Raw genomic sequence first — 27991 nt, 5'->3', positions numbered from 1 at the left:
CCCGTCCAACCTGGCCTTGAATGTTTCCAAGGATGGGACATCCACCACCTCTCTGGGCAACCTGTTCCAGTGCTTCATCACCTTCACAGTAAAAAAAATTATTCCTTATGTCTAATCTAAATCTACCTTCTTCTATTTTAAAACCATTACGCCTTGGTCCTATCACAACAGGTCCTGCTAGAAAGTTTCTCCTCATCTCTCTTATAGGCCCCCGTTAAGTAATGAAAGGCAGCAATAAGGTCTCCCTGGAGCCTTCTCTTCTCCAGGTTAATACGATCAGTAAGAACTTTTCACACCTAAGTAATACCTAGGTAATGCCTCCACACTTGTTTCATTGCTGCAGCTGGTTTATATAGGACACATCAAAGCAGAGTAAGACAGCAGAGTCTTGCTTAAGATACTGGCAGAGCTTTGCAGACTTCAAGAATCCCAACTCTCTGATCATTGAACAGCACTGCTGTTTTTACATCTGTACGAGCAGAGAGGTAAAGAAACAGAATCATGATGCAGAGAGACTTTAGGAGCAATAAATACTGAAATATATACAGAAAGAGAGAAGACATGGTGTTTTCAGAGCTTGGAACTGCATATTGTTTGACACTTGAAAGTCACTGTTATTGCCCCTTACTTCAAAGGGAGGGATCTGGAAATGGCATCCTGCTAAACTGCTGTCTTTTTTTCCTCCCATCGCATGGTATGCGTAAAAAAAAACTTTGCTGGCCTCAGATAATCATGTTTACAAATACTGGGAACACACTGTGGAGGTGAATTCTCTAAGGCATGTACAGTTCAGTGCATAAGGCACTAAGACACTTCCTCACCAAAGTGAAATACAAAATGGAACAAAAAGTACCAAAAAAAAAAAAAAGGCTAAGTCACACCCTGCTTTCATTGGCCATGCAGCCATAACCTCATTTAAGTTTCAGTGTTTTCTTCATTCCTCTGGGAATTCAAACAGGGAAAATCTACCATTGCCTTTACTGTCAAGTACAGTGCTGTCAACTGGACTCTGCATAAAACTTCTCCTTTCAGCAAGACCCACAACCAGCAAACGGTACCCCTACTACAAAAACTGATGTTTCTACAGAGATATTTTAATTAAAGAAGTGCCAGTATCAATCTGAGACAGTAACAGGATCTATACTTGAGATACTCACCAAGCTGTAACTTTGAATTTTTAAAAATTATTATTACTCACACATTAGTGGGTCAATCTCTGTTAACACATGAATGAAGTCTTTTATTTATGGTATGGCTTTGAAAATTTTTCTTAACCCATCCCATGTCTCTTCCTCTAATGCATTCCTTACAGGAGCTTCCAATATATTCTTACACAGAGTAAGATCACAAATTTCACATTTTTATTCTCTCTCCTTTCAAAGCTGCTTGATTTCATGCTTCAAATAACCTACCCGCACAAGAGAAATAAACGTGTCCTCCCTGCCCCAAACCTAAAACAGCAGATCAGATTTTGTATGTTGTTGTTGTCAAAGACTAATAAAGGTCTGATGCTATGAACAGACGCTACCCTACCAAGCCTTTTAATTTAATAGATAAACCTTCTTTCCAAAACCACTGCTTTTACATCCCATTTCCATTATCGCCCATACCAACCAAATGTGACAAAAGTAAATTCTCTCTCCCATAACTGAGCATATGCCACTGTATTTCAAAGCCTCCCCAAATGGTAGGTAGCTCAGTTTGTATGTATATGTATTAAAGAGATCCTTAGTGTAGCCACAGACATGTGACTGTGTGTTTACCCTGGAGATGCTTTCTCTGTCTAGATGCATGCCTCAGTTGTTTTAAATATCCGCAACCAGGAACCAGAGACAAATATCTAGGAAAAAAATACATTTGTTTCCTTTTATTACAGCAATAAAAAGAAATTAATTTCTTTTCTGGTCCTTTAATAACCCATATCACAGCCCGAGTTCTGCATTAAATACTGATGTCGAGTTTCCCCACTTTACTGTTTCATACCTATCATACCACTCATCGTGTTTGTCACAGATAGCAACTCTAAGAGATGTGGAATGTACCCCTTTCTAAATAAAATAAAATAAGATAAAACCCACTACTGTAACCAGTACTTTGCTTTATAGCTGTAAGTATTTACACAATCAAAACATTTCACGTAGTGTAATGGAAAGTCACTAGGAACTTGAAGAATCATGACAAAAATTACAATTTTGCCATAGTAAATGCTAGAGAAAAACCAAAGATTAGTTATGGTTTTGGATGTCTGAAAACACGGAAAATCATAATTAAAAAAAGTCTCAGCTGTATTTTGGACAAACCATGCCTGCAGGCCTGGCTCTACATGAAGCAATTTGAATAATCAGTTAATGAGGCATAATAGCCAAACTAAGGTCTGTGCCGTTGGTTAGAAACTCGACAGGAATCCAAGTTAAGCAGAAAAAATGCTTAGCATCAGAGGCTCAGCTGTGTTCATTGTTTTCTGGTAAAACCAACATAGCGTCACGATCTCTTCCTGCATCTCGGCAATCCTCAAGTATCAGAAATATGTATTTTCTAACAAACAGGTCCTTATGACTTCTCAGCACAGCTTTCCTTTATTTAAACAACAATTTTCCAATCTTTTTTCTAGGACTGTAAAGGGTGTGAAAGCCCTTGAGCTCAGTGTGCACTGTGCAATGGTGCTGTGTCCAGCTAGCCCAGAAATTTGCAAGAAACTTTGGAATTCCCTGCGCTACTCTTTGCTCAGAGGAAGAGTCATAACAGCTTTCCAGGAAGGATCCTAACAAAGCACAGTTCATAGGTACATAATTCCCTGTTTGGTCCTCTGCTGTTTTTTCCTTCTTGATACAGTTCTCCTGAAGGCTAAGTTTCTTCACATTGAAATATCTGGAAGCCTCAGGTGAACCTGAACAGTTGGTCTTCCTCATACCCTTTTAGCCCCACAGTCTGAAAAAGATAGCTTGTTTAATCCAGCTTTGGTCACTGATTCAGGACGCAGGCTCTGCTCCCATGAGTTCTTAAGATGGCAGGCAGCTCCTCTGCCTGTTAGGTTTCAAACACAGGAATACTGACAAGAAAGTCCTTACCAAGGCCTTGTTACCTCTAGATGAACGTGTTACAGTCTTATATGATCAATCTTAGTAATTCTTTTGCAATTTTTGTTGATTTAAACCAAATCAAAGCTATGAGAAAGAAGAACAAAGCAGAGAGTCTAATAAAGTGAGGTAAATACCTAATCCTAGCTATTCACAACTTTATAAACGTCAGTCTTTGACTGCAACTAATTCCACAAAGCTTTGACAGAGTAGTTCACTCAAGTGCTGGTGAAAGGTGTCAGTGTAAATCTCATAGAAGCTCCCTTGAGTGTGTTTGCTAAATCTGGCTGGCACCGCTCTGATGGGACACCCAGGGAGAAGAGATGGGGATGGTCACCGTGCCGTACTGAAGAAAGGGAAATGCACAGCAAAATGTGAAACACATTAATTTGAAAAACTGGGAGAAGTACTTGTTCCTGGTTTGTATGTATAGGGGTCCTGCAGAGCACTTGTTCAGTGCTCAGGACAGCACTGAGAACTTCTGAACTACCTGCCTTCTACTCCCTCAAAGTCAGAAACTATGAGACTGAAAGACAGACAGACAGTAATTTGTTTTATAATGCTTATATAGCCAGAAATCACTGCATACAATAATACACTGCATACAAGTTCAATGCCACTCCTTACATTTTTCCCCAACACTATCCATTGTGGTTGGAAAAAGCTAGCTTTACTTTAAAAAGAAAAAAAAAACAACCAAAAACCATGGAAGAATTTTTTTTAAAAAGTCTACTACTTAAGAGACAGCATGCTAGACCACAGATTGAGAGCACTCAATTTGGACCAGGGCAGCAAACCTTAGGAGATGCCCTCAGCAAAGCATTTAAAACGTCATGTTCTGAGGACTGAAGTTCCCGCTCAGGTTTTTTGGTGCCATCATGGTAAAACAAATAAATTTTGAGCAAAGCAAACCTGTTGGTGGTCAGGACTGGCATTTTCAAGTGCACTGCAGCAGCTACATACCCTTAAACCAACCTTCAGTCTTTCTTCGTTACTAGACGTTATCAACTTCCTTATTTATTTATTTAGTAACAGGCACACTAGTCTAAATTTTACTCTCCATGAAAACTATTTTAACACAAAGCAGATTTGGGTCTTTATTTGTTTTGAACCACAAGTGAAAAAGCAATACATTTTGTTTGGAAGAAGGTTGCCAAATGGATGAAAAAGGCCTGCAAGTTTTCCTTTTGGTTGCCCTTAGCATTTACGGTCAACTTTTCCCAGCTCAAAACCCAAAATCTGCTACCAATTAGCCTGGTGTAAATCAGAACAACTCCATTTACTTCAGACAGCTTTTCTGGATACAGAGCATTGCAAGACAGAAGAGAATTTGGCCAATATTGTTTTTTTTTTGTTTTACCGGCACCATGGATTTTTCTCTTTTTGGAAGACTTATCGGTTGACACAAAGCAGATGACTGTGGACAACCTGTTTGATGTGGTAAACAAAAGCAAAGTAACTGCCAAACCAGCTGACAGAGAAAGAAAGAAAAGAAACATGAACACTGTGGGAAGAAGAATGCTGAGGAAGAACTTGAACCTTCTACTGATTTTTGTAGTGAAGTCCAAAAATAACCAAGAATATTGCCCAAAAAAACCCCTTAGTACTGTGTAAGAGTGTGACTTTAATCTCTAACCATGTCCATCAGAAGCAATTCCACTGAACTTGATGGTGCTAATACACTGTAAAACTAGACATAGACATCAGCAACCATACCAGCAGAAGCAACACAGTAAGACTCTTGTTAATATTGGTACATGTTTCCTATTGATAAAGAAAATTTAGTGAAGGAACAAAGAGACTGAAAGCCATTTTGCAGACTGTATTTGAGAAAATACAGCACTGCAAAAACTTACTGCGAATTTTTTTCCTTCCTTGAGTGGGATTACGATTATGAACCAAAATAAGTTCATTAGCAGAAGACAGATCTTCCCTGGATGAACAAAAGTTACTTTCAGTTTAGAGAGGTAATGAGTAATTTTTATCCATTTGTACAGATTCCTCTCTACAACACTAACAATGGAAGCAGAAGGGACAGAAGCATTTCTTTTGACAAAAACAGCTGATGCCTGCATCATATTTTAACATATGACTTTAAAGTTCATTACAAATTGCAGCAAGGCCTAAACTTATGACATTCTATTAAAATCCCTTAAACCAATGAATATATTGCATCAGAGACCACGTGCTCAGATTTGAAAACTTAATTCCAGTAGGAACAATGCAGAGAGAAAAACCTCTTTCCACTTCAGGTTCATTCAAACTTTATAAATGTGTAAAAACTTTGTACGAGTTACTCAACTTCACTATTTTTCTTTTTAAACATTAATGAATGGAAGACATGAAGCTTTTACTTTATTTTTTTTGTCCCAATTTAGCTATGGGGTGTAGAAATACTGCTGCATTCATCTGGACTATTTCCCTGAAAGTTGAGAGACTCACTGGGATATGATAAAGATGAAGGCTGGTTTTCCTCTTCCTACCACAACTACAGATTTGGGCAGAAGATGAATCTAAAAATGTGAAGGACAGAATCTGCTTTTCTGAAACACTTGTTTACCAGAATCCAGTGGGATTTATAGAAGAGTGAACAGTTGATTAGCTTCTTGTTACAGCAACTTTGAAAATTTCACCAGGCATAGAACTTGCATCTTTGGGTTCTGAAACATATTCTGTGGTCTGCAATGTCCCAGTGGGAAAAAAAACCCTGATCTGCTAGCTACAAGTAATTCTTCCTGTCTTTACCCACTAAGAGAGTTGGAGAATGGGAGGAAAAAAATAGTTTTATTTTCATTTTTCCACAAAGTAAAGATCAGTGTTACAGACGTACAACCTGAAATTATGCTATGTTGGTAAAAAAATATTTCAAAGAACTTATGAAACTAACCTGCCATGTTTCTACTCCCCTGATATAAAAATCTCCTCCAATATAAATTCATTAGGACTTACTGAAGACTGTAAAATAAAGCTAATAAGCAAACATTAATAGTGAAAAAATGTATTGGTAGAAGTTGTTGTCCTGCATTACTTGTATTTGTTTAATTACTGGAAGAGAATCAATAATTTCTGTAGAGTTGAAGCATATCCTAATTTCCAGCCCAAATTCATCAGTTCAAAAAAACCAATGCTATCTGCCCCACATCCATGGATACGGATTCCCAGTCACACTGATAAGTCATGAAGCAGGGCCCAAGCTCATGCGCGAGGCATCCCATGCAGAGCAGCTGAAGCCTCCAGCTGTACTCACACTGAAGATGCTTTAAACTCAGCATCAAGTGCACTGTCATCCTCGTCATCAGTCTGTAGGACCATGAGGTGCTCAGCTGCCAGCCCACTAAAGACCCAGCCAATAGAAGGTGATGGAAAGCAAACATGAACACATTGCCAAATGCAAAAAGGAAAAAAAAAGAACAAAACATTATGCAGTATACAACACACAACTACTGTTTAAATTATCTGGAGTCTTATATTTTCGTAGCGCCTGAAGCCACTGAAGCTTTGTCAACTCAGTTTGCTTTGTAAAAAGGGCTGTTTCACATGTAACACAGGATTTTAAGGCTCCAAGTTCACATCCAGTGCTAACCAACAGAAATCTCCAAAGAACTTCCCAAGTGTTATAATCAACGCAAGACACGCTTTTCAAGAAGCACGCTTCGGTTTTGCAAATTGCACCTTCAGCCATGGGATGACAGTGTCCAGCTTTAGCTATCTGCAGCGTACGTGTCTTCACCTGAGCTAGTCAGCCAGATTCCCTTTATAGTCAGCAGAGAGAAACAGACAGTTTCAAAGCATGATTCATCTCGGTTGAAATATCAGGCACGTAGAATACGTTAGACAACTGAAGACCTACCAGTGCTTGCTGCACTCCACTGACATCAAAGGGAGGCGAGTTGATCAGACATCTAACTTAGGCAAAATTAATTCCAGCCCTCTTGTGCAGTAGTCAGACACGCTGAGGATCTGCAGCTATCCTTTTTCCTAAGCATGCACAGACCAAGCCAACAGTTACAGGACTGGCAATGACCCTAGCTTCAACTGACTCCAGGGTTGCAGACTGCTGCTCAACTAGTCATTACTCTCTTGCTTTCACTAACTGTAAAACATTAGATTTATTCACTACTACAGTGTAGCCTCAAAGGAAAATATTTATGCCAGAATGCTGATTGCAAAGGGGAAAAAAAATGAACCGTAATATATACAGGATAAATAGCTCTGCATTAATGTAACTATGCCTTTGTTACAATCTTCTATTATGTGGGTATATTGACTATAAAATCTGTCAATGGCTGAAAATAAGCTTGGTTAGTTCCCATATCAAATGCTCCACCTCATTGGCTTTGGGTCCATTTACTCAGGGTAGATGGACCCAAAGAACTCAGCTATGTAAATAAGTCACATAAAAATCCATGTCTTTTTGTTGGTGGTGTCTTTTTTGTTTTAACTTTAAATGTGCCTTTTTTTTTTCCTTTTTTAATTCAGTGGAAAGAGGAAAATAAAGAAAAGTCTTTCAGATTAATAAGGAGCAATGAACATAATCGAAAGTAATAGGGGAAACCAAAGGACTATTCCCCAGCTCATGCACTTACCTCTCACTGAGATCTTCAACACGCTGCCCATGGCCAAGCATGAAGCTAGGATTTGACTGACCACATGGACTTGCAGGGGCCGATAAAGTGCTTTTGACGTTTTGTACTGAGTGCCTGCGGCTCCGTCGGCGCTCTAACCCCCTTCGCTCACTAGCACCAAGACTGGCCCTTCTCCGGTCCTTGCGCCCACTGGGAGGGGGGTCAGCACTCTCATCTCCATCCTCATGTCTCAGCGTCATCTGAGAAAGAAAGGAAGAAAGGTGCAGTGTAGCAGCTCAACATGAGCCTCTGATTTGAGATCTCCAGTAGACTTTGAGGTCATGCTGGTAGGAAAGGGATTGATGTCAGTACTCAACATTTAATTAATATTTGTAATGACAATAATAATAGACATTATAGAGTCAGATTATGATTAGAGCTCCTTGCTCGATTATTGCATATACTCAGATGTGCTTCTAGATAATCCATGCAATCTTCTCTCGATGCCTGCTACCTGCTTGTCACCCTGTTCTCTCGTCCAGTTATCTTTTTATTTGCTTTCCCTGCTGAGCACGTTGTACATTTTGGGATATACTTGCGTCGCAAGCAACAGACATTATTGCAATGTATGTGGGAATTCCAGAGCTGGCCTTCCACTAGCTTTCTTGGTGTAGCATCACCATCCTAGGCCTGGACGCAAGGAACAGAAAGGAGGTCTGTGTCCTGTGAACTTTTTTTCCATCTTTATAACCATTTTATCCATTAGACCCTATGGAATCTCTGCTTCTAATAGCTGTGATGTTGTAAACTGGTACCAGTTACTCCTGGAGAAGTTAGGAGGTGTCACATTGTTTCTCTCTGATAAAGTGGATACCATACATACGAGAAACGTCTAGCACAATGGTGTTGTAAATTTGATGGTGTATCTACCTACAGCCCTGCGCAAGAGCCATAAAAATTAATAGTAACTGCATATTTGTCGAGCATTTTACAAATCCATAGAAACATGTTTTCTGTGTCAAATATCTTGAAATCAAAGCCTTGAGGCTTCTCAGAGGAACTCCTGTAGTCTTTAGGGACTGGAGAAATGGAGCAAGTCCATGACGTAGAACCAGAGGGGAGCGGAGGGCATCACAGAAATTATTCAGTAAATGAATAAGGAAGGAAAGATTTGAGAAGAGACGGGCTCAGAGGAAGGACAGAAAGGTGGAAGAATCCTCTTCAAATTAACAGGTTGCCCAGAAAGGTGGTGGAGGCCCCATCTCTGGAAACGTTTAAGGCCAGGCTGGATGAGGCTCTGAGCAACCTGACCTAGTCAGGGATGTCCCTGCTCCTTGCAGGGGGGTTGGACTAGATGACCTTTGAAGGTCCCTTCCAACCCTAACCATTCTATGATTCTATAATGGAATCATATATTGGTACCTTGTATAAAACACTACAGGACCTGTAACAACACGTTTATATATCTCCAAGTTTGGGTTTGATTTTTTTTTTTAATGTAGGACTTAATTTTCAAGGAAACTCCGCAGTGTTGGACACCCAGCTCTCTTTATTTCCTTCCAAAATACTTAGGTGAAGTCTTGGCTCTAGTGAAATCAATAGAAAAAAACCTGCCATTCATTGACTAATTCAATATTTCCTCATGTTCAGATGTGACACTTGTAATGACTGAGTGGAAGTTATCATCTACTACTTTAGAAAGTATTTTAGAATAGTGCCACCATTTCTTCCCATCCAAGGAAGAAAGGAAGAGATCAGTAGATGTATACGTAACTGCATTCCTCTCAAAAAAATCTCAATTTTGACAGATATCCCTGCAAAGTAAACAAAGGAAAAAAACCCTAAGAAACAAAAATATTTCTATGAACTGGTACCACAATGGATAAAAAGAAAAAAAATGCAGACCACACATCTCCTCTAAGCTTTCCAATTTTTAGGTTTGCACAATTACTTTCATGTATGCTTTTCAGTGGAAAATTCATTATTTCCTGCCAGTTCAGAAGCACTGTGAATACAGAGGAACATATGTATAATATCAGAAAAGAATTATACTGAGAATAGCCTAGCCACAATGACATTTGACAAAAACTTCTGACACATGTTGGGAGCTCACCAATTCGAAAGAGGAAAGGAGTAAAATACGGATGCAACACCTAGTATCTTGAACTACAGCACGCTGCTGACAAGCCAACGTGACAGACCTCTAACAGAAACAAAGCAAGTGCTACCTTAGGGTACGTGAGGAGAGATATTGCTGGCAGAAACAACAATGCTGCTGGTGGATCTCATCTGAAATGCAGCATAACATTTAAGTAATCGTTACATGAGAAAGATCCATTCAAATAGGCATAGGTACAGAAGAAGGTGATGTGGGTGATCAGAAGAATGCATATCTTCTTGTTTCTATTAGTCTTGTTATTCTGATAATTCTTACCAGAAGTGACTTTAACAAAACAAAGGCAGAAGGAAACGTGGTATCTCTGCTTAGGATGTAAAATCTATTTCAGTGGGGAAGAGGAGATTTTTCAGATAAAGGACAACATTGGCAGAAAAAAAAAAAGAACATGCACAAGCTGTCTAAATTTAGTCTGGTCATCAAGAGAAAGCTGGTACCCAGCTAACTCAACTGGTAATGTTGCAAATGATTCTTTCAGAAGGTACAGTATGTGCAAAAAAACTATTTAAAAAATATAAAATTAATGGTCATCTTTTAAAAAGGCTTTTATGAGCTGATGCCTCTGACAACAGAAAAAGAAAGAGGAACATGGAGCTCTCTCATTCCCCTGTTCTATTTTGGCCAGATTCTTCCTGCAAACTGCTGTATATAAAATTTAATTCTGCTACAGTTCGTGAAGTGACATGGGTGCAGAGTTGACAAAAAAAATGGAGAATCAAATCTACCAGATCCTTTGTTGGACTTAGACGGAGATAAAGTCATTTCATTTCATTGCACCAGAACATGAGTTCACATTTACATTACATTAACTTCAGCCTAAACCTCTCCGCTCCAACACTTCCCAAGTCTGAAAAGAAGCTAATTATTAAGAAACTGGATATCCTGCCCTTACATATAAATACTTCAGAAGTAGTTATTTTATACCTAGGTGGTGAATGTGGAGTCACTCATTACTCCACTGCTGCAAACTGTATAGGATCTGGTCCAGTGCAAACTCATAAACAAGGACTTGCTGGGTATTCAGCTGCAGAACAAGCGGTATTTGTGAAGCTGAGCTCAGCCGAACCTTTTTCATGAGCTGAATAATTTTGCATATGGAAAGAACTTCTACTTACTTCAGGATATGTAACCAGCAGTCTGAGAAAGTTTTAATTGCAGGCAGAATTGCCTCTAAGGAGGCTAGTAAATCTGCTGGTTTGCCTTGGAGTATGCCCCAGCTTTAGTATGAAAGACATTTACATTAAACTCAGCTATGTACCGTAGCAGGTCACATACACAAATGTGTATAATGCTTCCAGCAACCAGATGTTTTTCTTTTAAAATAAAAGAGATAACCAAATTTCACCTAGGTTACATTCCCCTCCTCCTCTCAGCTTTGAAGTCTGCACAAGCTGTAAGATGCATAAAACAGGGCATGTTATGTTACCTCATAAATGTTAAATTGCTCAACTAAGTCCAAGTCTGTTCCTTTCTTGTTCAAGTGTCTCTGTGAAATAGCTTCAATGCCTAGCTCTTCCAGACAGTCCACCACGTCGTAGAAAGAGTCTTGATCTGGCAACCCCGACAGCGTCTAAGAATCAAAGGAAAAACATTTAAATCTGTTTGTTTTGAAAAGAATTAAACAAAGGTTTTTAAAAGCGGGTGGCAAGTGGTGCTATGTATGATTTCAATAAAGCAAAACCCATGATGTGGGATTAGAGACACCGCTAGAAATAAAAAACAAGTGGCACAGCTTTTAACAAACAATTCTGTGCACTGTGTAGAAAAATGAATAATTGGCAAAACAAATCAATGTTGTTATTTCATACAAAAAAAGTATGGAAAATGTGGGTCTTTAAAATACACAGTTGGATTCTTCCTGGCTTTATTCACATACAGACTTAAAGAACAGAGAATGTTAAAGCATCAAACACAGGGATAAAAGCAAAGAGAAAGAAAAAAAATGGTTTAGCTGAAAACAGTGAAGCTGATTTCCTACTGATTCCTGTAAGTTTGACCTTAAGAAGAAAAAAGTCCAACGCACAGCTGTGTGATGTCAGGACAGCAGGAAATATCCTGCACCACGTGCCTGCTCTCCTCCACACCTGCAGCAGAGGCCATCCTCCCAGCACACAAATTGCTTTATATTACAGAGATACTGACTCCTCTCCTCCCTTTCAACTTGAAAAGTCTTATCAAAGGTACACTGACTCCTTAACTCCTATAAAACGTTAAAAGAGTTACTAATTCCTGACTATAGGGTAAGCTGTTACCAGTGACACTGGAGAGGAGCTTCTGCACACTAGAAAATAAAGAATGCCAGTAAGAACAGCTATTGAAAATGAACTGTTTGTGTTCAGAACTTTCTATAGCACCCGCTCTATGTTCAAGAGAGAGTACTTTTCATACCATAGTCACTTCCCAGTTTTTTGGTGAGTTCAGAAAATTGAGAAAAGGAAAGTGTTCTTCTGCAGTATACCATGTATACCATAGTGTGTCAGTGCAGTGTATGTAGCAAGAGGGACTGAACCAAGCCACTCACAGCTTTACTGCAGAGTGAGGCGTGAGAAGAGGACATGGGCATTGGTCAACTTTGTTCACAGCACATGTGAACTTAATCCACCAGAGTCCTGCAGATATTTACAAAGACAACAGAAAACACTACTACTCTGGTTTGCCATTGGTTTTTACTCAGCTTGTGCTGATCTTTTACTGCTCCTTACGGATGATGCAGAAAAATGAGTGAAATCCTGTGCGTGTAGAGCAGAAACTACTGAATGTACTGTGCAACCTAATTAGAGAGCAACATACACCTCATTGCAAGAATCAGTCTATACAGAGCCGGTTCTGCAAAATATGTGAGAGTGCAGACTGGAAGCACACACAGTTATTCCGGATTAGCTCACCAGAGAGATGCTGACTCTGCAGTAGTTTCCCCTCTCCTACTTAATTAGCTACGTAACTTATCTATACTCTTAGTAGGGGAGAGAAAGAGAAAGAGCAAGAACACACTCCAGAAAGAGTTTCATCTTCTCATGCCCAGGATGGGATGAACTGCGCTCCGAGAATACTGGTTTTCTGGAGCTCAGCTCTTCTGAATTGGCTCTCAGTAGCAGAGTGCAGAAGATTGCAGCCACCCTGGGCTGCCTCCCTGTACCAAGAAGCTTTACATTCAGAAAAATTGGTCTGAATTATGCGAATAATAACAGATAGTTGGCATACCCTGCCCTGTTAAAGCACCTCTTTCCTGTGAAACAAGGCACTGGAAAATGTGCATCATCAAGCTACTTTCAAATTTAATTTTATTTCTTTTAAACTAAACACGACACAGTAACATCATCTTCTTCAGTCATTACAGGTCTATTATCTGATGTCTGGTGAGGTCCACTGCAACAGGAATGCTTAGCACAAACACTAATGAAGTGCTAGGGTTATATGTTCAGGGTTGTATGTTCAAGCTGTAACTAAGAATTTGTCTCTGTCCAGGACTGTATTTAAACCTGTTTAAAACTCACCCAAGACCATGAACTGAATTTTCCTGAACAATGCTGAAAATAGATACCATGTGCATTTCGTTCTTTCCTAAACTGACACCTAGCACTGAGTAGAAATCTGAGGATTCAGCAGATGAAGCTATCACGCTGTAAATTCAACACAGCTTTAACACGGATATGGAAATACTATAACAGAAAATGAGGTTTATCGGGCTTTCTCTTACTTATGAAAGAAGTAGACAGCAGCTACAATGACCCGAGTGTCTTCAGGCACAATAAGATGTCATGTCTTACATGCAAAAGGGTGGACAAACAGTCAGATCTTCTGCACAGATCTGAGCATTTTCTTAAAATATCAGGAAATGGTCTTAATGTTGATAGGCAGATCACCCCCCTTCAAGTATAGCTTTTTAAGTATCTGAGGTCAGGCAGGCTGTAGACAAGGAAAACAGCAGCATAAGGTAGTATTTACTGGCAACTCTGCTTTTGTCAGCAGCCTTTTATTGGTTAATATAATTTTAAATCATGCAGCAGTGGAAATCCAATTTTCACTGCATTCTAGTGGTCAGAACTGGGCAACTGAACTCCCAAGTATAGAAATAAAATATTTTTCCTTTGCATGGTTTGTTATTAAACTCACATATCCATTCGTGGAGCCTAATGCATATCAAATTCAACTTCTAACATTCTAAAATGAGATGTAAAAGGGTACCACTGGTGTCACAACAGGTCAGGTCAATCTAGCTCAGGAGAAAGATTTTTGCAGTAACTAACACAAGGGACATAAAGTGCTTGCATAAATGACTGATTAATTCTGGCATCTGATAGTAGAAAACAAGACTGGGCCACATTTTCCTGGTGGCTTTATAAAAAAAAAAAAAAAAAAATAATAAAAGCTGTAACTAGCAGAGTAGAGGTCATAAACTGGGTAAGTCCTTCCAAGGTCCTTGCTCGTTCCTGAGTAGCTAGTTAAGTTCAAAATGATACTCCCATACCAAAATACACACCCAAGTCCCAAATACTTCCTCCTGCTCTGAAGACTGAACCTTACAAAATGAAAATCAGTCTAGAGAATTCAAATTCAGCCTCTTGTAGAAGCGTGTTCAAACCATTCTCTGTGGTTTGCTTGCTGAATTTTGTTACAGCATTGCTAGCCTAGACCAAAACTGGGATTTCAAATCTGAAACTCTTCAGAACTCAGGTGTACAAAGGAAGCCTGAATATGAATGTCAAGACTCATTCCTATGCCTTTATCCAGTTTTAGTTTGAGGAAACATCCCGGAATTAAGATTTTTATTTGTTTGTTGTGCCATCTACTTTCCCAAACGCTTGTGGGAAAGTCTGTGCAGCTTTTAGTTCTTACCTCTCAAGCAGCTGCTCTTGGAATGGTGTTTTCCCAGGAACAACTTCTTCAAAAACACACTGGCCTGAAATGCACTTTTTGAACTACAGCTGATGGGCTGCTCATGGGTGGTACTCTAAGCTCCCACCTGTAAACACTGGCCTGGAAGCTGGTGCTTAAATTCTAATCTTATACAGGACGTGCTAAAAAGCATTCAGTGCTTAATCTGACTAGACCTACATGTATTAATTTTTACATACCTCATAATTATTTTATCTACCTATTTTTTAAAAATGTATTGTATAATATGAGAAAACAAGAAATATTAAATATAGGTAAAAAAAAAAAATCAACCACAATCTTACAACTACAAAGCTTCCAGTGTAATCTCAATAAATGAAGAGGTTTTGTAGCAAGTAAATATAAAATGAACTGAATGCAACATATAATTTTCTTTTTGCATTTGATGAGCGGGTTTGGTTTTTTTTTAATATATAAAAAGGAAACACAAAGGCTTTAATCTATCCAGACCTACGTAATAAAAATGAAAAAAGTAAGAGAGTAGAATAAGATCTAACAGATCATAGGAACTAACCAAAGGAAGATAACAAAGGTTATACTGGAACTGTACATCACTGGAAGTATTTGCATTAGGATCAATCTCATTTAAGAAACTCATTAATGCCTAAATCCCCTCAAATTAAGAGACGACTAATGAAATGTTAGTGTCAGTAAGTTGGCTAAGCAGCTACAAAAGAGAAGGAGAGGATAAAAGGATTGGAGCAATTCTTATGTCTGCACAGATGTGTTTTCTGCTCTTGAGCAGAAAGGAAAACGGTCTGTAAATGTATATACGAAGAAAGAAAAAGGAGCAGAAGTATGCTTCCTTAAGACAAATCCCTTGTGAGGACTCAGCCTGCACTGAAAACTTTGACATTTCCTCGCCTAGAGAAGCTGAAACCATCTGAGCCTTCTTTGTATTCTCTGTGGGGGAAAAAAATTACAACTGTGACATGCTGCTTGCTGTTTTCTCTATAATCATGAAAAAAATCCCATTAAAAACATCATAAAGCTGTCCATAAGCCAGATCATAATTATAACTGTGGTATTGTGGGATTCCTCTCTTCCTTGATCTTCTGACTGCCTTGCTCCTCTGACTGCGAGATGCTTTTTCTTTTTGTGTGTTTTTAAAAAACTACCTCCTCCTAAAAATAGCTTTAAATGTAGTGAAAAACTCAGACTAAAGGAATCAAGTATAGGATAATAAAAGAGTCAACACAGAACAAATTTTTTGAAGAAGTCAATCACCAGGTAGATTACAGCTGCACAAATGATGACGAGAAATATCTCAGAAAGAGGAATCGGTACACGAAACAATGAGGTGTAAAACAGAGACACTAAAAACTAGTCGCCACGGCTCTAATAGCAGCTACAGAGAGAAGCATATAAAGCTGGTGACGCCTTTCAGAAAGAGTACATCAGTGGGATAAGACAGTATTTTAAAATCAAGAGGATCCTTGCTACCATGTAAGCAGGAGCAAGGGTGGCTTTAATAAAATTACAGTGACATCAGTGATGTCACCAGGGGAGGTTAGTCCCTCTCGAGCTGCCATAAAGAAATTATTTTATCAAAAAAAATCCAAAGCAATCCACCACTCTAAACATATAGCAATGAGCACAGTAAGCTGGCAGCCTGCTTTATGACCTCCACCAGCACTGAGAATTTTTAACTGAATATAATGAATAATAACAATATTCTGCAATACTCTGGTCTATTAAGCATAATCATAAAACACACAGTTATTTTGATTTGCTAATAGTATGTTGATCTTCTGTGCTCTTTAAAAGATCAATTTTTATTTTTAGTCACCCTAAGATTTGTTTAGGATCAGATGCTGATTTTTAAGGAATTTACACTAATAAATTTTTAACTTTTACAGGCCTTTCATGTTCTCCCTCCTCATAACACAAGCAAGTACTTTGGAAAACATTTGGTTTTACTGCAAAACTACTACTTTTAATACAGGACATCAGAAAATACAAAGAAAGAAGGAAAAATGTAACCTCTTTTTTTTTTTTCAGCAGAAACACTCTTACTAACACTCAGACCTGTTAAATTCATCATATTTGATTTGCAGTAAAAAAAAAATAATCTGAACTAGAAAACTGTGCACAATGCAAGCCTTTGTAAGTATGTGATCTTTTCACCAGCACTTGCTTTCTTTCACTCCTTCGATCATGTGGTGAGTTAGTTTGTTGGGTTTTGTTTTGCACTGCTTTGTCAGTGATGGGAGAGGAGCCACGTCATAACACGTTCCCGCACAGCATCTAGCAAAATAGAATTCTGCTCCCAGCTGCTGCCTCTGGGTGACTGCAGCACAAGTAATGAAAGTGTGCATATTGATGACGCCCTGTCCTGCAACTTCTCTGGGATGAGTCTTTTTTGTCATACATTCTCAACAGGAAAGATCATTATACAATTGAAAATACTAACATTATCTCCACCAATTATACCAACAAAGTAAACAAACCTTGTTAACCAAGGTCATTGTGTAAACCAGTAGTTCGGTATCAACCCCATCCTTCTCCTCCAGGATCTCCATGATGTTGGACCACGGTTTGGCTCCTAGAGGAAAAACAGAAACCATTGGTGATGGTGATCAGAATGGAAAGCTATAGCACCAACATTTATCCGAGAGGTAGCACGAGGTGGAATGATGCGGTCAGGTGGAAAATCAAGTGGAAAGATAGTTATCTCCAGCTTCCTCTACAGTCTTCCCTGCTTCATGGAGACTGAAGTGAATACAGCAAAGCTATGGTGCAACCTAACGCAAGGATCTAAAATACGCCAAGTTGACTTTCCACAGAGAAACCAATTTCTCTCCCTCGATGATGAAAGAAGCTTTGTTAGTCCAGTTAGACTGAGAGTGAACTTCTAAAATCAAATGGGAGGAATTTTACCTCACCTATCATAGGTTCACGTAGGCTTAGATAAATTGTTAACAAAATTCTATATGCTACTCTCCCAGTGCATTTGATGCTTACATTCCTAGTGATATTACTGAGTTACGCTGCATTAAGATAAGTCCTATTAACAAAACAGTGCAGCAGAGAAACAGAGTTTTCTCAAATTACAGGCTATGCATCTTGGGTAAAAGAAATGATCAATGAGGGGAAAAGATTTTTGCTGTGGTTCTTACTCAAATTATTTTAATAAGAATCCCCTCTACAGAACTTTCAGATACATTTCTCTCATTTTTCCACTAAGTAAGGTCAACATTTGTGCTTCTAGTTTTGACGTATTTGCTTTATTTGCATGTTGATTTGCTTTTGCATGATTATCTGATGCCAAAACCCAAGCGGCTTAATGAGCTATTGTGCCAAAAACGTCAGGCAGGAAACACCAGCCAGACTCAAGATAACCTTTTTTTTGTGGAAGGTACCTCGTAAAACCACCCTATTTCATTTGGCTAAAAAGTAGATGGTTGCATTTACTAAAGAAAAAAAACCACAAAATTATTTTATCTAGGAAACTGAAGTAAATGATGAAATACTTTGGAGTAAAGTTAAAGGTGAGAAGGACGAAGCAGAAAGCTAACCCTAACTTAGAGATACTCAATTCAACTACACTAGCATAACTGCAAGGTCTTTGAATTTCAGAGGGAGAAACGCAGAGTATTCCAACAGCCCACGTCCACTAAATGCTAAAGCGATGACGATAGTTTGAGTATAATCAGGTAGTAAAATGCAGATGTTTCATCACCACGACCTGTTGCTGACTGATCAGTGACTCCGATGTTAAAACTCTGCATGGCTCTCAGAGTGGTAACAGCCCTTGTTCATTTATGCTGGTATTATACATATATCCTGCTACCAGACATCAAATCTCTGCTAACCAAAGATCTCTGTTTTCAAGCTGACGGTAGTGTGGAAAATCTTGCCTATTAATGAACACACAGACAGCAATATTTGTCCTGTTTTCTTTTCCCTTCTTTTTGAGACATTCTCTGATCTTTACTACCGAATAATAAATCAGAGCTTCCCTATCTTGAGCAAAATCAAAGGAGGGAGGGATTTACTCTCAGCTCTCCAAATGTATTTATGTGCATATCTAATTAAATACTAATTCAAATACACAGCTGTAATGAAAATACACTAGACACCTCTTTACCAGATTGTCTATATTACCAGACATTTTGTGCAGTACATGTTCAAAAGACATGTGGAACAAATTCACTCAGCTCACAAATGATATATGATCAGCAGGAATGATATCCTCACTACAAAAATGTCTTCCTGTGGTTTCCAGCGAAAAATAAAAATGGAAGAAAATAAGAAAGAGAAACAAAATGGGGATACCATACAAGTCTGACTTATAACAATGCCATTTGGAAAAAAAAAAAAGAGTTGATAACAACAACAGAAAATTAATTATTTAATCCATACTGCAGTATTCAGTGAGAGTCCTTCTAGAGAAACACGCCTTTACTTTGCAGGCAGGTTTTATTCTTATTGGAACAATCCTTTTTTCTTTTTTAAAGACAGCATCCTGGTGTTTATTTTTTTTTTTTTACCAGAATGTCTTGATACTTCTCCATTATCATAAAATAGTATTTTCAGGATCACCTGGAAGGATGTTACATAATTTTCCTGCAAGGATGTTACATAATTTTCTTCTACCCATGCTGCTTCTCTGTTTCAAAATACAATTTTAAAAAACTGTTAATCAGGCATACTTACTAGTAAGGCAGCCTTATAATAGCTCACCTGTCTTTCAAAGGCTTTAATTAAGGTGCTGCTGTTAAATTTCAGCGATTTCCAAAATCTAGCCTTGAATTTGAAATTCTTCATCTATTCCCTAACTAATATCAGGAGGAGAAAGTACTATCAATGACTTTGGTAGAGCTACTCCTATCTGTACTAGATGAAACCTTTCTTTTCAAATGCTATTTTTCCTCATTGTGATCCCAAGCTGAACAGCCAAGGAGTGAACATGGAAGCCATAAGGCCACCTACCCACCCTGCCGGAAAGGCAGTTCTGGTGTGGAAGTTGCACCATGAACTTGCCGCATCATCACACTGGGTTAATATTCCTTGCTAATATATGATGAGAGCCTATAGTTTCCAGCCTATGATCTGGACAGCACGGGATACGGGCAGATCGAGAGCAGGCCATAGAGCATCCACTCTCATCCCCTGAGCTCGGAGAGTCTCCACTCAAAGACCAGATCACAGGCTAGAGTTTACCTGAAAAAAATTTTCAAGGTAATATTTTTTTAAATTATAGGATGGTAGTGAAAAAGCTCCTTCTCCTTTCAAGTTGCATAGAAAAAACATGTGAAAGATATCTTGGAAAATCATACACTAAAAAAATCAATTACTTTTCTGAACTCATTGGCTGCTGTAGTAAAACGATGCTTATACAAGAGATATGAAAAACATGAAGCATATTTTCCCTTTTCCTTTAAAAGGCTATTTGTACTGTAAAAGCTCTCAATTTATAGATGAAGAGGAACCTTTGAGGAAACAACTATGCAGAGCTAAAATCTGCAGCTTCCATTTTCTGTGTAATGGTCAGAATATAACAAATCCTGAAAAATATAAACTCAAATCTAGGTTTGGCAATGTGTATAAAAACATAAATCCATTTAATATTTATACATAACATAGTTTATTTTTAAAAATAGTAAGTGTATTCATTTATGTTTGCCAGTTCTCAAAAAGGTTTACTTTCCAGCCTGTCTTCTCCACCTGATCATGATGTAGAAGAACAATGATGTAAGAGAATGACAATGTAGCACCGCAGCAACTCTTCTGGGAGCAGACTGGGATGTTCCCGTAAGGTTATGACTTCCACACAGGACTCGTGGCAAAATTGATGGGAGTGATGAAACAGGCTCAGTGAAGTAAAACAGCAGAGGTGCAGTTTTGCGTGTGTTCTCCTGCCTTCTAATGGGTGAAACGAGAACTGCTCAACTGCTTTTCACAGGTTTTTCACTGGTAACAGCTGATTATCGTGGCTACTCTGTCATGCATGGAGCAGAAACATGCAGAGAACTATGGGGTTGCAATAATTAAGCCTATATTAAATTAATACAGTCTATTGAATAACGTTGTCCATTGTTTTAAGTCTCAGTCTTTTCTCAGTTTCCCCTTTAAATGTTTTTACATATAAATCATAGAATGGTAAGGGTTGGAAGGGACCTTCAAAGGTCATCTAGTCCAACATCCCTGCAAGGAGCAGGGACATCGCCAACTAGATCAGGTCTCAGGGAAAAAAAGAAAAAAAAAAAAAACAAAACCAACCTTACACAAAATCTTGACATCACAACAGGACATGCACATTACATATAAAACATGGAAAGTCTTACATCAGGCCAGAATTGTACATGAGGGCTACCACCAACTTACAGAGTGCCTGTCTCTAGTTGCCATAGGATGGAAAGATACTAATACTTTTGGAAAGACATCTTGTATTCCCGGTTATTTAAATATGTGTGAACATACAGCATTCCATCACACCTGCAATATAGGCATTAATTTACTGGGTATCTAACTATGCCTGAAATAGCAGGAAAAGTGGAGATGCTGATAACCTGAGCCATTTACTAACAAGAAGTTAGAATTCACAAACAGTACGTGACAGTGTCCAGGTCAGTCACAGAGCTTTAACCTCTGTCCTAAAAAATGCTGGTGACAAAGCAACCCCAGAGAGCAGAATGCAATGCCAGCTCTGCTTTCCAGAGCCCGCACAGTCCCGGTATGCTTAAACGGAAAAGAGATCAAATTCCTCTGGGGCTCTGAAACAAGAAAAGGCAGGGGAAGGGGGATCTAGATGGACGTATAACTAGAAGCTGCTTCCTATATGGTGAGGGCCATGCAGTTATTCACTATGGTCTGCTTGTATCTGAGAGTAAAGCCGGCACTTCCGCGCATCTCTTTACTTCAGTTTGCATACAGATGTATTCTTGCATAGAAACCACAGATGGGATCGCTTTGAAACCAGACTGAGTATTATGGGTTTTTTTTACGTTAATCATGTGTGGTACACATGTTGAGGAATTATGTCATACCTCATCACCTTGTATGTACATGAAACACTGGACTTTTTTCAAAGTAGTGCTAAACTTAATTATACACCTGCAAGATTTATGATGTTTCAAGAAAAGGCACATCGCTTTTTCTTCCTCTGTATTTCTGTTCCATTAAACCGGTCATTAAAGACAGGTACTCCTCAGTGATAAGCCATTAATTTCAAAATATGAACTGAAACACAGCACATCCACAGACAAAAAAAAAGGGTTATTACATTGAACTAAGTCTAAAACAAGAAAAAAAAATCTCTTTTGTAGCTAAGCATAACTGCTTAATAATTTAAAAAAAAAAAAAGGAAGGAAGGAAAACTGGGTATTTGGGGCTAAGTTATTTGTCATGAGACAATCTGTCAGCCCACAGGTATGAGAACTCCCATGAAGCCTCTCCTCATGCTCCTAACAAGTATCCATCTAACTACATGCATCACTTTTTTTTTCCCACGTTTTCTGTTGTTACTGAAGTTGTTTTATTACTTCGGGTCATGTAAATGTTTGCCTGAGGCTGTTTTACAGATACAGAAGGGATTACAGAGTGCATGGTAATGTGTTTAGGGTTCTCCTTTCTCTCTCTTTTTTTTTTCTTTAATGAGGTTTACCAGCATGTAAACAGATGGCAACTTGAACGTGTTGAGAGTACCAGGGAGTTCAGAGAGCAGAGGAAACACTAAGGATGACTGTAAAAATAAATCACAGTGCTCACAATTACATGAATATTGTAATTACATTTCTGCTTACGGTATTGTAAGGTTTACTGGTTTTAATTCAAAACAGAAAGCCAACCTGAAGAGTCCACTGTTCAGTGTTACATTTGAATTGCCCCTGTCTGTTCCCCTGCCACAAGAGCCAATTTGGGTTTTTCTGGGGGTCTTTTCAACAGTCATGCTGATAGCTGAAAGCAAAACCTGGCTACTTTCTCCTATTTCTAGCACCACCTTTCTCTCCATCTCCTAACTTTTTTGTTTCACTTTTACCATATCAAGTCAATCAAACAAGTTCAGCATGGAGGCAATTGCTCCACAGAGGGGATCTTGCTTTCAACCTCCATGTGTCTGAGACCACAATAATGGCTCTCCCAACCTCAAAAACTCTCCTTGAGGCAAAGGAATGTTTTGCATCGAGAGAGAATGCCCTGGGAGCTTAGCAATGGCTTTGTGGGAAGAACAAGAAAGAACCATTTTGGTTCTATTTATTTGTAAAAAATACAGTATACATATTCAAGTATTTTTCATGAGCCTGAAGGGTAACAGATTTCATAGTATAATATCTGCTCAAGGGCTTTATTTTAATGTAACAACAGATGGTTTTACTTTTACTATAAAGCCTGTACTATTACTGACCTCGTCTTTCTCTTCAAAGGGATTACACTGATTAGATATCATTTTCTCTTTTAAATCAGACTGCTGCTTCTCAGAAGGAAGTGAAAAGACAGCCTGGCTGGAGGAGCCTCCAATGTCGGAAGATGCAGTGGGGCTTGCCTTGTGCTTGGGTGCAGGGAAGGGGCAACAACAGCAGTACACAGGGAGGCAGCCAGGTTCCTTGGCTTTTCAATCTTCACTTTTCCACTATAATTAATTCCTCAAATCAAATTGTATGAATACTTATAATATGTTTTTAACCAAAAAATGAAGGGTACGTCGCACAAAGCAGGAATCACGACAGTAGCCCTAGAACCACTGAAATCAGTGACGAAATGTCACTCTGATCTCAGCAGTGCTGGGATTTTGCACCCCCCAAGTAAGGCCACTCACCTCTCTTTTCATCAACAGTAGATACTGCCTGGATTAGAAGCGGTGCGTTGGATTCGGTATACTCCACAAACACCAGCAGCAGCTTCAGCGCTGTCTTTACCACCAGGCGGAACTGGAAGGAAAGAGTGTGACTTGTCATTCAGCAAACCACAGCATTTCCAGATGTGCTACATGACACTGGGCAAGACGCAAGCACAGTAATTCATATCTGGTAGGAACACAAGAACGGAAGAGATTAAGCTGTGCCAGGACTGAAAAAATGAAAGGTAGCCAGTTGGCTGAAAATGTCATTCACTGGCCAATGCTCTCCTAGGGAAAACTCAATAGTCCATGAATTCAAATGAAAGCTTAACGCTGCCACATGTAATACAAGGTTGAATATCCCACCTATACATATTCCCAACATTGTTGTCCAAAGCCTGACGTGCACAGAATCTACTGACATAGGAATATATATATTCCTCTGTTTCTCAACACAACATTTTTTTTCCCCCTTTCACTGTGAGCTTTTAATGCTGTCAAATTGCTCTATGACGGGATGATTTTCTCCTCATGCTTTTTAACTTTCTTATAATGTCAGCATTTAATGCCTAAATAATTAAACACATTGATATTAATTATTCACACAATTTGGGAGAAAGTGCGTTTAATCTCCAACTATCCCATACTGTCACAAAATGTGCAATTTACTGGAACTGAGCTTTCTGCCTGAAAGTTTTCAAACTAATCTTTGAACATCCCCCGGAGTTCAGCAAAGACTCCATATTGATATAATGGACCTACTGGAAATCAATAGCCAAAATGTATCAGCTTCATCACAGATGTCCCATTTCGCACGGAGTAAGAATTTTCAGGGACTTGCTTGGCACAATCAGATATACAAAAAAAAAAAATCTCTTTACTTAAGGGAATATTTGGAGTTTTTAATGAAAGAAGATGGTGGAAAAAGGAGGGCTTTTAGTAGACAGAGGTGTACATGCCCACCTGAGAGGAGTTTTACTAGGAGAATGGATTCTAGGTCAAATCTGTTACATCCTGAATCTAAATAATGGATTTAAAGCCAAATGAAAGGTGATAAACCGCTGGTCCCAGAAACACAAATTCCCATCTACTGCAATGGAATCAGGCTCCAGAAAAACAGGTATTTGTGTATTTTTCTGCTACTCAATTCTGCAACAAATCAATTTAACAGTGTGTAAGATTTTTAATGAGACAGTTATAGTAATGTCATCATTACTCTATCCTTTGCTATTGACAGATTTAAAAATCTACTTTAGGATATATTCATATAGAGGTAAGCCAGGCTCCGGAAAATCCCTGTGTCTTTGTCCCATCATTTGAAGTTGGTAGGCAGTCCAAAACAAAACCATCTGGTCATTAAAATGTTTCATGCAGAGGGAAGGAGGAAAAAAAATCATTATCCTGTATTGCTAAACTATTTCAGGGAAACATACATTTTTTCTTATTTTTTTCCATCAGTACTACCTCATTCCCATTCCCTCAGCTTTCCAATTCCACACAACACAACTTCTAAGTGGTAAAGAATCACTATCAATCATTTTACAGATGCACTCAAAGACGGTGATTGTGTCTACCTATAGTCTAAAAAATACTGCAAATGCAACAGGTATAGACTCAAGCTACTGCATTCACATTGCCACTCACAGAGACATACCTGAGCTAACTTCAAGGCAGTGAGCTAAAATGCAGGTTGCAGCTTCCTGCTGTAAAGACTGAGTTTAGTGTTAAGAGTGACCCAGGTGTTTTTCCCTAACTTCTTGGGTTTTACCCATTCATGCTGAATGGAGTTTAATGCACTGCCTGCAATGATACTATCCAGCAATGTAGAATCTTCTGTTGTTGAATCTAGACTCTTTCAGGCTTGATGTGTCACCGAATCAGTTATTTTTAGGGCTGACAGTCAGGAAATCCCAGTGACAAACCTGACCAGGTCCTTTAAGACACCTGGTTAGCCTAATTTGCAGTTGTAGTGCTACAGTGATACTTCACAGATACATGGGGTAATCAAATGAAAGGAAACTGAAATTCGATGACACACAGCATAATTGTTCCTTGGAAAGGCACTGCTGATACACCAACAAATCACTTCCCCACAATTGCACTGGACATCTGTGTACTTGCCTGGCAGGCCAGTACCACACTCCTCCTGCTCTGCAATGGCATCTCCCTTAGCAACCAAGTTCAATTGGTTAATAGATACATTTTAAGAATTTCCAACATATTCTCACTTGTTTTGTAAAGTTACTTCATAAAACAAGAGTTATGAGATTACTGTAAACAATTCTAGCATTAAGGTACTTCCCAGATAACCACCTGTGTGCTACCTACTAACCTGATCAGGATCCTTTCCCTAGAAAGGAAATCTTTTATTTTACTTTTGACGGTCCCTAAAATCTCAATTGTCACCATGGTGACAACGGGCTGCATTTACGCCTAAGTACTCAATGGCAAAGTTCTCATGTTTCCATTTGACAGCAATCAGTGGGGGACACACAAGGTTTATATGTATTTTTTGCAAACCCCTTTTTCTTCCAGAAAGTAAGAAGGACCTTCTGCAATGCCTTTGCTCTAACTGTTGCCTGCTGGCCGTGGCAGCTGTGGCCATAAGCTGTGGCTTATCCAACTCCTCACAAAACAGTCAACCAGCCCTGGGAAGCGGTGTCTGTAGGTGAAGGTACGTACCACGGCAGCTTTCTGATAGTCAGCACGGCCACTAGCTTTGAGAAAAACTGCACTTAAAACATGCTGTTTCCTGCTCAATAGAAAATGGCCTTTGAGACCCCTGTGGGCACTTTTAAGCCTGCAATGCTGCTTTGGACACCTTGGGCAAGTACAAAACCAAAATACTGCAGTCCTAGGCTAAGCTGCACAATGCCTACACTGGAGACTTACTAGCTACCTGTGACCCCCACGACCCCTGCACACCTCCTGCAATGGGGCTTTTTAATACTGCTTTAGCAGTGCTTCTTGACAGAAGCTGGCAATCATCAAGCAGCTGCACTGTCCCTTGGAAAATGAAGTCTTCTGCCAGCCAAAGCCCCTCCAAGACATCTGATAGCCTGTCACCTCCAGATACAAGGATAATCCAGGGCCTGACATGCTCTAAAAGCAGATCTAATTATCCACCAAGAAGTCCCTGAAAGGTCTGTTCCAGGGATACTTGCTGCCAAGACCCATGTGAAGCACAATGTATTTTCTCCAGTGTGATGTCCTATCTGTTAGATGATCTCTTCACGACCCACCGTGGGCCTGACCTGCCTGAGTAGCTCACGGATGCTGATGATGTCACGTTAAGTGTCCAGCATTGCAATGGGAAGGGTTTCAACCAAGACCCAGAATGACTGTTTCATAACCTTAAAAATACCAGAATTATTCTGAAAGTTTCCATTTGTAGTTAACCATTACGACTGTCAAAGTGGGAGATCCTCATATCTTCATGAGTGAATTATAAAACGTGTTTCCAGGGTATGCCTTCTCAATTATTTAAATAGTAGACAGCTACATTGCAAATAAAATAACCATAAATCCCAAAATGGGGAGATTGCTTAATAGGAAAAAAACCCAGTAAATTACCGACTTTCTTGCTTCCCTTTGTGAAGACATGGGAGTTTTTGCCAGTCACTGGTATCGCTTTATTTCACACGATGTACCCAGATGGCAGAGCAACGGGAGCAATAGAAACAAGTTTCATATTTCATTCACGAATAGGTGGATCACTATTCATTTGAATCACTGTTAAAACTTCAGGAAGGCTTTTAAGACTGTTTCTGGAATTTCGTGGGCTCTCATTTAGTACCGAAGATGGGCACAACTGCTTTCTGAATCAGCTTCAACAGAGTCACAGTTCTATTAAAATCCACGGGGCAATTGCACTATGACTTCAAACAGGGCTAGATGTCAGAAGAGTAATAAAGGAGGTAGACGTATGCTGTGCTAGCTCAAAAAAAAAAAGTCCTGGTATCACCACTCTGCAAATATTAGTTGTTGTTGCAATTAATTCCAAATTTATATTCTAAATATTACTGCTCAGTTAAAAAAGAAGGCTCACTGAGGCAACATACACACCCACCGGCTCGGCAAAGCGATGCTTTAACAGTTCTGAGATTAAATCAGGATTCTTGAATGTCAAAATATCGAAGTATCAAAACTTTTATGAAGGTAGAAAAGAAAGATGTATTGTGTTTTTGTATGATGTGTGAGCCAATTTATAGAGAGGAAATGATGTTAGCATCTTCTGGCTAAAGATAAGATGTAGCCAGCAATGTAAAAGGAAGAAGAAAAATTATAAACCTTTTCCCTCTGACTCGCTTTACGTTATACACTGGAGTTTGGCAGTCCCTTTCCTTTTGATCTGTTTAGATTTAGACAATCGGAAATGTTTTACAGACCCAGCCAAACAGACCACACAACAGGCTGCAAAACTCATGTCTCATGGAAAGGCTTGTCCCAGTTGTTAATCACTTGCCAGGAAAGACTTAAGCCTTTAGAAGGAATG

At 39.0% G+C, this 27991-nt stretch overlaps 1 protein-coding gene across 3 annotated transcripts in view; it reads right to left on the bottom strand.

Moving 5' to 3' along the window:
• Positions 1-27991, bottom strand: part of FHOD3 (formin homology 2 domain containing 3) — a 393419-nt gene that overhangs the window by 108855 nt on the left and 256573 nt on the right. For 2 of the 3 annotated variants that reach the window (XM_086740431.1, XM_086740432.1), the window contains exons 7-10: positions 23476-23587; positions 17165-17259; positions 11245-11388; positions 7664-7902 (exon numbers count right to left, since the gene is read on the bottom strand). In XM_086740431.1, the coding sequence (XP_086596557.1) occupies positions 7664-7902; positions 11245-11388; positions 17165-17259; positions 23476-23587 (590 nt within the window). Of the gene's footprint in view, positions 1-6324; positions 6412-7663; positions 7903-11244; positions 11389-17164; positions 17260-23475; positions 23588-27991 lie in introns of all 3 variants that reach the window. The other variant, XM_086740433.1, reaches the window with a different exon arrangement.

The sequence above is a fragment of the Chlamydotis macqueenii genome, chromosome 2 (assembly GCF_036417535.1).
Source record: "Chlamydotis macqueenii isolate bChlMac1 chromosome 2, bChlMac1.mat, whole genome shotgun sequence".
Classification (NCBI taxonomy): Eukaryota; Metazoa; Chordata; class Aves; order Otidiformes; family Otididae; genus Chlamydotis; species Chlamydotis macqueenii.
Note: the sequence above shows the minus strand (reverse complement) of the source record. Positions and strands in the feature narration are given on the sequence as shown.